This window comes from Physella acuta, unplaced genomic scaffold (assembly GCF_028476545.2).
Source record: "Physella acuta isolate Inbredline_101_S28 unplaced genomic scaffold, ASM2847654v3 ptg001278l, whole genome shotgun sequence".
Classification (NCBI taxonomy): Eukaryota; Metazoa; Mollusca; class Gastropoda; family Physidae; genus Physella; species Physella acuta.
The window spans coordinates 1-10,494 of NW_026732793.1; the positions used below are offsets into that span (position 1 = coordinate 1).

A 10,494-nucleotide genomic window follows, 5' to 3' on the forward strand; every position below is an offset into this window, starting at 1 on the left:
GTTCTTTTTTTCTTTAAAGAATGTTGATGTTTATGCTAGACTTTTATTTCGCTACCGCAGCAAAAAGAATATACAAACAACTTTGAAATAGATCTATGAGTAGTTTGAAAAAGCAGTGCATCAGACAAAAGCGACAACTCGATTTTTTTTCTCAGGGCCGTTAACTCTAGCACAACCAAGAGACGAGTTAGACTTACAATAATGAACATCAGCTTTTCTTTATTAGAAACACTGCAATAAGTTATACTGGCATGATAAGAGATGCTTAAGTTAATTTCATAGATCACTAAATTATTCCCATCAAGCAACTATTTTACCAAATAAAAAAAATTTGGTGCCATCATTTTTAGCATCATTTAAAAGTGTATTATAGCCACACTTTGAAAATAAGTAAAGAAAAATGCAACATGTGTTGAAGGTGGACAGGAGGATGGGGGGGGGGGGGAAGTTGTACTTACACAAACATGAAAATATTCATGCAATTGTGAATAAGTAAACTATTTTCAGTGAATGAAAGTACATGTAAGAAATAAGTATTACAATTGTAAATCTGTTTCACTCTTCACAAGCTGATGATGAAAACTGAAATACTAAAACAAACATGGCAAGGCGACTGACGTTGTAAATTACTTGTCTGAGACAAAAACAAAACCCACAAAATTTGTAATAAATAACTCTAAAAAATAATTATTAAACCAAAGTTATATAAATTTCACATCAAATTATACATTAAAAATATAAAATAAACCATGTTACTTAAAATAGTGATTGTAGTTTGTACTGTTTTTTGCAGTACCCTTACTTCCAGTTGAAAATAAACCCGGAACAAACTCCCAACCGTCTCATTAGCAATCGAGCTCGAAACCACTCGACAACCTCTTCCGTTTAGTCTGAACAGCAAACGTGAACAAAAATAAAATAACGATTTCAGCAGAAACATGCAAAAAAAAAATAAATAAATAAAGACACAAAATTGTTTCTTCTTCTTCGTTCTTAATTATTAGTGTTGAAGGGGGATCGAGATTTATCTGCCAGTGGGTTTGAACTCGAGACTTTGTTCGAATTTATCAACCATGAGCTTTTTTGCCGACTCGACCACGCCTCCAACACAATTAAGCGTTACGTGTCAACTGGTTATGCGCCTATGAGGCCATTGACTCCGATTTCAGCCTGCTTTTCTTTTTGGATTTGCTTCCATAGCCTTTGTCCAACTAAGAACAAACTACAAGGCAGCAGTTGTTTGATTTTGGAGTTGTCTCTCCTAGAAGAGTGGCTGTCCCCAGCTAACTAGCCTCATCTGCCGAGGGTTCGAACTCGAGACTTTTCGGTTTAGCAACCATGAGCTTTACCGACTCGACCACGCCGACCTCTAAAATTGTTTCAAAATCTTTATAACAACAATGCATGCGTTTCTTTCTTTTGTTGTTAGTCTATTACACTAAAGAGCCGTTGATTTATTTTCATAATATGTAGGCTGTATGTATTGTCAAGTTGGGCTTTTTGTGACTAGGGGTCGGTATATAGGCTAGGTCTAAGGCACCTGGTTTTAAAACCTTGATATAAATTCTAAACGTGTTGACCTTCTCAGGTGTTTTTAATATCAGGACTATCATTATTTATTGTACGTTGGTGTGAATAGTTTATATTAAGGTTTAGTTTTACAATGTTAAGTTTGCTGTTTTCCTCATAGTTGCTTTATTTGTTTTATTGCTTGTAAAAACAGAGTTCGATCTATTTACTGTTTAAGATTTTGTAAATACTGTTGTTGTTTTTTAAAACTTAAATAAAAACCTGTACTTAAAAAAAAATGCATAATTGTTTATTAAATATTTATTATTATTCGAGTTATTTGAAAGACGTCTATGGTATACATATATCCATGTTTAAATTTAACTAACCGTAATAATAATTAATACGCGAATTGAATGAACTGTCGTGTGTTCTCTCCCGTCCAGTGTTTCTTCCAGACCTTTTTTTCCGGGGCGACTAAATTTTCTGGGGGGGGGGGGGGGGGGGGGGGAAGGGACAATGTTAAAAGTATATATTTTCTATATAAATTCCATTTCGTTGGGGGGGGGGAGTGGGGGGGGGCTGTGCTCCCCCGAAGAGATGCCTGGAAGAAACTCTGCTCCCGCCTTAAAAAGAAAGTTCATATCTTTAATGTTTAGCTGTAAATTTTAGCTGAGAAATATATCATGACTTATTAGATGTTTTGTATTTTCTACTTGGGCAGGTGTTTCTAGCAGACGGGAACCAAGTGTGTCTTGTAGCCAGGAAATAGGTGTATTTTTAGACTATAAACAGGATCTTGTAGCGGTACAGCAGACTTAGAACAGGTGTTTTGCAGATTGAACAGGTGAGTCCTGTATCCACAGAGATTTGGCTGCTATGAGCGCGAGGAGCATGAAGGTAGAAGACCGAAGTCCAATTCTTAAGCCTAAAACTCAAGCACCCACCTCTAGAGCCAGGAAAAGGAAAACGCGAACCCCCAAGAAGCGAGAATCGTCCAACTTCGAAACGACTGCAGTCTTCTCTGACTGTCCCGTCGCCCCCCAGCAGACGACGAATATTTGTACCAAACCACCAGCCGACAATCCCACTGTGACGTCAGACACACACCCGCCAATCAGAACTCGAAGCAAATCCAGAAAAAGCCCCAACGCTAAAAAAATAGTGACCACTGACGTAATCAAGTCAGCTGACGCTGTTTTGACCTCTGACCCAAAGCAAGAAGAAGACAAAAAAGAGTCCGCCTCTCGGTTCAAAGAAGAGGACCTGCAGGGGTTTGTTGTTGAAGATTGGTGTGAGTTAGGACCCAGCCCCCACACGGAGGGACATAGTCCTCTCAGACAGGACACCCTCGCCATCAAACAATCTCCGTCCTCTGTTCATAAGTACGACAGCCCTCTAAGGCAGATGTTGGCTCGGAGCGATTCAAACAAGCCCCAGGAACAGGAAGTGAACTCCACCATCTGTAAAAAAATGTTTAATTCTTTTATCCCATCCAATCAAACTCGAACAACGTCACCTGTGCGAGCCGAGATTCCGGGCAGAGGGTACCAAAACTGCTCCATCACCACGACATCCGCCCCTTTACCGTTCCACTCCATGTGGACCAACCCCAGCATAACCAGCCCATTCAGCTTCCAGCTCAGCGCGTTTTCCGTGCCTCGTGAGTCACCGGCGCCACCTCCACATACATGGGACTTAACTCGTGGGGAATCAAACAAGGGCGTGTACTCCATGGCGCCGAATCTCTTCCCTATGAGCATACCCAATAATCAACACTCGGAGCTAGTCAACCGGTTGTCCCGGGCTCCTCTATACCCGACACACCCCGCGACAACTTCCGTTCCTTCCCTGCTTCCCCCGTACCCCAGCAGCGCCAACCACGACATGCAGTCTCTGATTGGAGGGTTCCAGTACCCAGGCATGCTCTACCCCGAGAGTGTCTACCCAAACGGGTCACTCCCATCCCAAGGGATGATCTTCTTACCACCCCACCCGTACCTGTTTCATCAGGTCCCTTACCTATCCATGATCCCTAACTTAAACTACATGCAAATCAAACCAGAGCATCCAGACCCGGTCACACCAACTGATCTAAAACCTTCTGTTCCGAGTTTACAGTTACCCCAGTCTTCATTCACACCGACACCAGACACAATTTCTCTAAAGAGCGAGATGAAGTACGAAGAACCGACCAATCAACAGCCTCTAAAGTTCACGCTAAAACCTAAAATGTCGGGCGGGGAGGATTTCATCGACCCGACGAGACTGAAATTCGGCGTTGACGACGAGGGGACGGACGAAGAGTTGGTTAAAATAGAAGACAACAGCGACACATCAGATGAGGAATGGCAGCCAAGTAAAAACATCGGGAAAACAAAACTAGATCAAGACAGCGGCAGCATGGACGAAGACGAGGCGACGAGAAGCCCGGTGAAGAAAGCCAGGAAGAAAGGAAGATCCATGAAGCACTCAGTCGAGTGCCCAACGTGCGGTAAGGTGTTTCGTGGTGAGTACCACCTTCGTCGTCACCTCATGTCTCACAGCGAGATCCGCCCCTACCAGTGCCAACAATGTAGCAAAAGTTTCAAGCAAAAGGCCCATCTACACGGCCATATGAACGTCCACGAACGGGCTTTAAAGATAAAAAAAGGCGAGATTAGTGGTTCTAGGAAAAAATCCAAATCTGACACCGCGAAAAGTCCAGGCCGGCCCAGAAAACCTTACACGGAGAAAGATCTGTCTTGTAAGGAATGCGGGAAGGTGTTTAAAACTATTTATAGATTGAAAAGACACGAGCAATCCCATACGGATGTTCGGCCTTTTCTGTGCCGAGTGTGCGGGAAGGGCTTCAAGCAGACTGGCCACAGGAACGAACACGAGGCCAACCACGAGAAGACGAAGAAACGCTTCCTGTGCAACATGTGCGGGGTGGTGTTCCGCTGCCGGTCCTCCTTCAACAACCACATGCGCACCCACGGGATGGAGAAGCAGCGGCTGCTGCAGCCACGGGATGACGCGGGGGAGGTCACCCAGTCGGGCTACGACTGTCCCTACTGCCCGGACAAGTTCGCCACGGCGCAGGCCCTCAACAGCCACCTGGAGACGCACGTCGAGGTCCTACACCGACGCCACGTCCAGCCCTACAGCTGCGACGTCTGCAAGAGGACCTTCACCTACCGTCACAACCTTCTCAAGCATAAACTCATCCACAAAGCGCCAGAGAAATATGCCCAGTACTATAAAGAAAAAATAGAAGCTCACGTAGCAAGCGGGAAACCGTCCTATGGCTGTACTTTATGTTCCAAAGTGTTCATAAGGAAAGAAACCCTCGCTAAACATGCTAAGCTTCACTCGGGCAACAAACCTTTTAAATGCAACATCTGCAATCGCGATTTCTCCCAAAATGTTCATCTCAAGGTCCATATGAGAAAACACACCGGAAGTCGACCTTTTGAATGCAACGACTGCAAAAAGAAATTTATCGACAGCACAGGCCTGGCAAAGCATATCGAGAACGAGGCTTGCAACTCTGAGAACGTGATGTACCGGTGCCAGCTGTGCGAGAAGCGACACTTCTACCTGGGCAGCATCAAGCTGCACATCAGGAAGGACCACAACGTCCACTCGGACGAGAACGTCGAGAGGTGGATCCAGAGTTCCCAGCGCGTCAGCCGGCGGAAGAGCACCGTGGACACGGAGAGGTTCAAGTGCAACATCTGCTTGTGCAGCTTCACGGAGAAGTGCAACTTGGTGCGGCACGTGAAGAAGAAACACGCGGACCTGGTCGAATTGCTGAACACCGACCAAACGACTAGCAGATCCCTCGAACAGTCTGACCCTCCCTCGGCGTGCATTTCCACCAAGTATTCCGAAACCAGAAGTTCCGCATCCCAGTCGGGAATTTCCGAAAAGGAGTCTTCAAATTCATTTCCATCTAGCCAGTTAGCGGAAGCAGACGACGATTCCAGACAGCTGATGATTGATGAACATGTAGCAGTAGATAATAAATGCCCAGCCACTGAGGGTATAGCGATGGAGGAAGACAACAAACACACGGAGTCTCGAGCTTTAGGCAACAACTTCAGAGGAATCGAAGAAGATGCGCACGTGAGTAACGCAAGCCACGAGACAACGCGTCACCCCTTCGACAAAACAGGGGCGATAATAGATGATTGTCACAAAGAGGACTGCCATGATGGTCTGCTTCAGGGTTTCCGTAAAACCGAATTTAACACGGTTGAGCTGTGCCGGTCAGTGTGCTGTGACCGGCTAAAAGATGATGGCTGTTTAGCTAATCCAGTAGAGCTAACATCAGAGTTTGGGTATCCGGAGGAGAAAACACCGACCGAACCTACAGAGGGGAATTTCTTGTACAACTTTGGACTTATCGTTTCTGCTAAAGCAAGAAAAAGGGAAGACGTGCATTACGGCTGCCCGGGGGAATGTGGAAAAGACAAAACACATGGGAATGCAGGAGACGCCCCTGCTTCCACAGACTGTAAAGAATGTAGGAATGTTCGATGTGAGTCACAATGTACAGAGTACAGGCAAGCAGACGATTGCTGTGTCATAACGGAACTCGACACGGTTAAAGGGCAAGGTCGTATAACAGAAGCCTATGTACAACAGCTAGGCGAGAACACCACGCCCTGCTTGTCAACCACAGATAACTACATGAATCAAACCACGCCCACTTTAACTGATCGCGTTCATCGACTGCACATCGCTGATGGTACATTGGTAGATGCCGACTTAGCCTCAAACCGTCACACTTCTTACAACGCTCACGTTAACCCATTCGCTATATGTTCCAACGGAGACAAAAGTTACTCAACTCTCGTACCCTTAACCACGCAAGTTATCTCCCCAGCACAGAGTCATCTAAAACTGACCACAGGCCAAGCTAGAGAATGGACAATCCAACCTTCTGTTCTTAGTCTGCCGTTTAACAACGGTGATACAGTAAACAGAACTTCAAGTTTCAAATCGAAAAACCATCACGAAAACGAGCCCGGATCTAAACGAAATTATTTATCGAATCCCGAACCACAACCAACCTCCAGCGATTGTACCCTCGCTAAAGCTTCAAACTCACTGGATGCGAGAACCAATTGCACTTTACCTCAAGCACTCTCAGAAACATCCAATAAACTTGGTGGGAATTTACAAAGTCTGGAAAAAACAGAAGAAAAGATTGAAGGCAGTAGTCAGGAGAAGCCGGACGCTCAACATTCAAAGACTGAAAAGGAAGAATATGAATCATGCCCAACTCTGTCTCACCTGGACTATCTGGGACTTTTAGCCTGCAAGGATGCCAGAGAAATTGAAAGAAAAACGTATCCCTCGAAAACTGTTTACGATACCAACAAAGCGTGGTTAGAAGATTTGATTTTAAACTCTAAAACGAAACAAAGAAAGGTTAAAGTTCATCCTTCGAAAGAAGACCCAACTCCTCAAGTGAACGAGGGGACGGTGATAGAAAAAGTAGAATCGGTGACAATAAAGGTTAACTTGTCAAAAGACGCGGCTAGCAACACAAATGAACCGAGCATCTTCAACAAAAAATGGCGGAGAAGAAACAAAATTCCCCAACAGCTAAAAATAGAACAGGAGGTCTCGCCCCGGAAGTTGAAGACACCCGACTCTACCATCACTCAAGATGACAAGTCTCTCTCAATACAGACCGATAACTTCGCTAAAATTGAATTGCCAAACTTATCTCCCCTGCAAGGAGATTTGAATGGGTGGGCATTAGCTCAGCCAATTCTCTTCCCTCCGACAAATTCCTTACTCGCTTTAGACTCCACGACCCAAACCCCCACGCCATCCTCCGTGCAGGTGTTAGATCCTCACCAACCCACCACCACCACCACTAACATCATCACCACCTCCCCTTGCTCAACATCAACCACTGGAACCATGACAACAACATGGCCGGCACAGAAAGCTCCTCCCCATCCACGCCCACCCAGCACCGCCGGGGTCTCCCCGCCCCTGACGCCCGACTCCACGACGAAAATAAGGAACCACTTCCCGTGTTTGGTGTGTGCCAAAGTCTTCAGTGCCAGACACCAGCTGAAACGTCACGAGATGACTCACACAGACTTTAGACCTTACAAGTAGGTGGCCACTTCCAGCACATTTCTAGCTCATTGTTGGCACATTCTAGTACATTTCTGTCATATTACTAGCACCACATTTCTAGCACATTTCTGTCACATTTCTAGCACATTTCTGTCACATTTACTCTCTTGCTATATCAGCTACTCTAAATCTCTGAGTATATTATGGGTAGTTAATTGATAATCATGCACAAACAAGTAGTATTAGACTTAAATGCTATCATTTAAAAAAAATGTTTAAAAACAAACCTTTTAAGACCCATTATAGGGGTGGGCTGGTCCGCCGGTCTGCCGGGGAAAATCCCAGTGCCCCCCCCCCCGGGAAATCTTGGTGGGCCCCTAGAAAAAGTACTGCAATAGTCGTATTAGAAATTTTTTTTTTTTTTAAATTGGTATTTTACCATTCCTTCATGCCAAAGTGTTAACTCATTTGGTGGAGGAAAAAAAGGCACAATGAAAATTTCAAGTTGAGGGTCCATTTTTAAAAAATTTCCCTGGGCCTCTTGAACATAGCCAGTCCACCCCTAGCCTACTGCATACCTTGCTTGTCCTGTATGACATTTGTGTTTCTATTTATGTCATTTAGCTGCGACAAGTGTGGGCGGGCATTCAGACAGAAGGTCCACTTGAGTGACCATATCAAGCGTCACCAAGGCCAGCGTCCCTTCGCCTGTAGTGGCTGTGGCAAGAGGTTTGTGCTGAAGAATGAGATGAACCAACACATCAAGAACCACTGCAGGGGCGCCACGGACGCCCTGAGGTAAACACATTGTGTTGTAACGTATTTATTCGTGATTACTTTAAGTATAAAGATGGAGCTCTGTAAGCCCCAACAGTCTTTGTTTTAAGTAGCCTTCTCTAACGTTCTGATCATACATATTTTTTCTATATTTCTATTTAGAATTTCTGGTCAAATTGATTAGAGAGTTATATTAGCTAGGCCCAAGTATAAACTTTATATTGGGCTTGATCTGGATAAATATAGCTCTTTTGGTAACCCATTTGATAAAGGAGACTAAAGTCGATTTATACACAAACTAAAACGGATATTTGTGACACTTTAAAGTCTCCATATTTTGTTTAAATATTATGCCCAAATAAATTAACCCAAAGATAATATTAACTAGAGTTGCTTCCCTTTACACATTTGTCCAAATAAATTGACCCAAAAGATTATCTGAAATTAAATAGAGTAGCCTCCCTTTTAAAAGTTAGTGTGCCCATGAATTTTTTAAAAACTGTAACTGTAATGAGAAAAATACTTACATATTACATTATTTAGTAGACAATTATGTCACGTTATATTATAGTTATACGAAAACTAATTCTTTGTATCATTTTTACCTTTAAAATATGCATCTTTTTCTATCACAGTTACCAACATCTAGAGTCAAATGACTTCAACTTGGAGAAAGATGACTCGAATGGTGTAAAGACCGCCATCGTCCACCCTCAATCAGAAAACCTGGAAGGTCTGTCTGTGTTTGAGCATCCTTACAAGGAAGACTTGCCCAGATGTAAGTGGCTTTACAAAGTTACAATTTCATTTTTTCTTATGTGAAGGCCTGCTTTATGTTACAGACTAGGACTTTCTAAACAGGATTTCTTTCACACGTTTTGCTACAAGGGGGGGCTCCCCAGGAGAAATGCATTAACGAATCTTTGGTTATAATGATTATACGTACTGTAAGTAAATGCCTACCTATCACCTAGATACAGATGTTAACAGAACTATCCCTAAGCTTATTGTCCACTAACTAGGTATTAACATGAATAACCCTAAGCTTCTGTCCACTAACAGGTGTTAACATAACTAACCCTAAGCTTCTGTCCACTAACAGGTGTTAACATGTCCAACCCTAAGCTTGTCCACTAGCCACGTTTTAACATGACTAACCCTAAGCTTGTCCACTAACCAGGTGTTGTTAACATGAATGAACCTATGGCTGAACAGTGTGATCCAATCAAACCATCAAGTCCCTGTGTCAACATTTCTCATTTTCTCAACCAGACTAATGGTATGAAGGCCTGTAGTGAGAGAAACACATCAGATAACTAGCAGACATTGATCTTACTTGCTGTATTTCAGGAAAGAGATGTCCATGTTGTAAAGATTATGCTCAGGTAATTAATGTCGTTTGTAATAATTAAAAGTTTAGTCTAAAGCTTATTATCTGTAAAAACAAGTTAATTCTTTTTCATTTTTAGGCTTTTTTAATATCCATGTTAAAAGTTAAATATCTAAAGTAAAGTGTTACAGCTATTTCTATCACTGGTCTATTGTTCTTTTGTAAATTTTTCTTTTAACTTCACCACTCTTCAGTTTTGGACTTTGTCATTATTTTATCATCTTTGTTAAAGAACTAGTCTTGTGAGGATGTATGCACACTAATTATGTAGAATTTGGAGGATGTGAAGAACTAATTATTGGTGAAAAACAATGTAATTCATGTATGAATTCATATACCTAAAATTTTGGTTACTGTAATATATTAATTTGCAAAGTTGTAATATTCTGTTAACTTTTCAAAATCTCACGAATTACTATTAAATCTTTGTAATTGGCGATAGATATAATTTAGAACTTCTTTATATGAATGTGATAAAGATTGAAGTTTTAATGCAATTGCTTCTGTGTGTAGTTCGATTGTATTAAGCTACACATTGTATTAGTGCATATTGTGTTCACTCAAAGCAGCATTATAAATACATGTATCTCAAATACAATTTATATTTATGCCAAAGATATTTTTATTTTTTAAAAAGAGTTTTAATTTTAAAAGATTTGCTTTTTCTCATGTTGGGAGTGTTACAAATAAAAAGTTTATTTTGTCAGCTTTGTTTTGTTATTGGTTATGAG

The 10,494-nt window shown here is 42.4% G+C and overlaps 1 protein-coding gene across 1 annotated transcript; it reads left to right on the forward strand.

The window, feature by feature from the left end:
* Nucleotides 1–3,033: 3,033 nt before the first annotated feature.
* LOC131957916 (uncharacterized) lies at nucleotides 3,034–10,433 on the forward strand. The gene is made up of 4 exons (XM_059322759.1): nucleotides 3,034–7,631; nucleotides 8,221–8,394; nucleotides 9,009–9,151; nucleotides 9,554–10,433. Exons 1-4 carry the CDS (start codon nucleotides 3,109–3,111, stop codon nucleotides 9,691–9,693), a joined length of 4,980 nt encoding a protein of 1,659 aa, XP_059178742.1. The 5' UTR covers nucleotides 3,034–3,108; the 3' UTR covers nucleotides 9,694–10,433.
* The last annotated feature ends 61 nt before the right edge of the window (nucleotides 10,434–10,494 follow it).

Coding starts and splice junctions, on each gene's coding strand:
- LOC131957916 (XM_059322759.1), top strand. CDS start 3,109: ATGTGGACCAACCCCAGCATAACCAGCCCATTCAGCTTCCAGCTCAGC. Junction 8,395..9,008: donor GGCGCCACGGACGCCCTGAG/GTAAACACATTG, acceptor TTTCTATCACAG/TTACCAACATCTAGAGTCAA. Junction 9,152..9,553: donor CAAGGAAGACTTGCCCAGAT/GTAAGTGGCTTT, acceptor TCCACTAACCAG/GTGTTGTTAACATGAATGAA.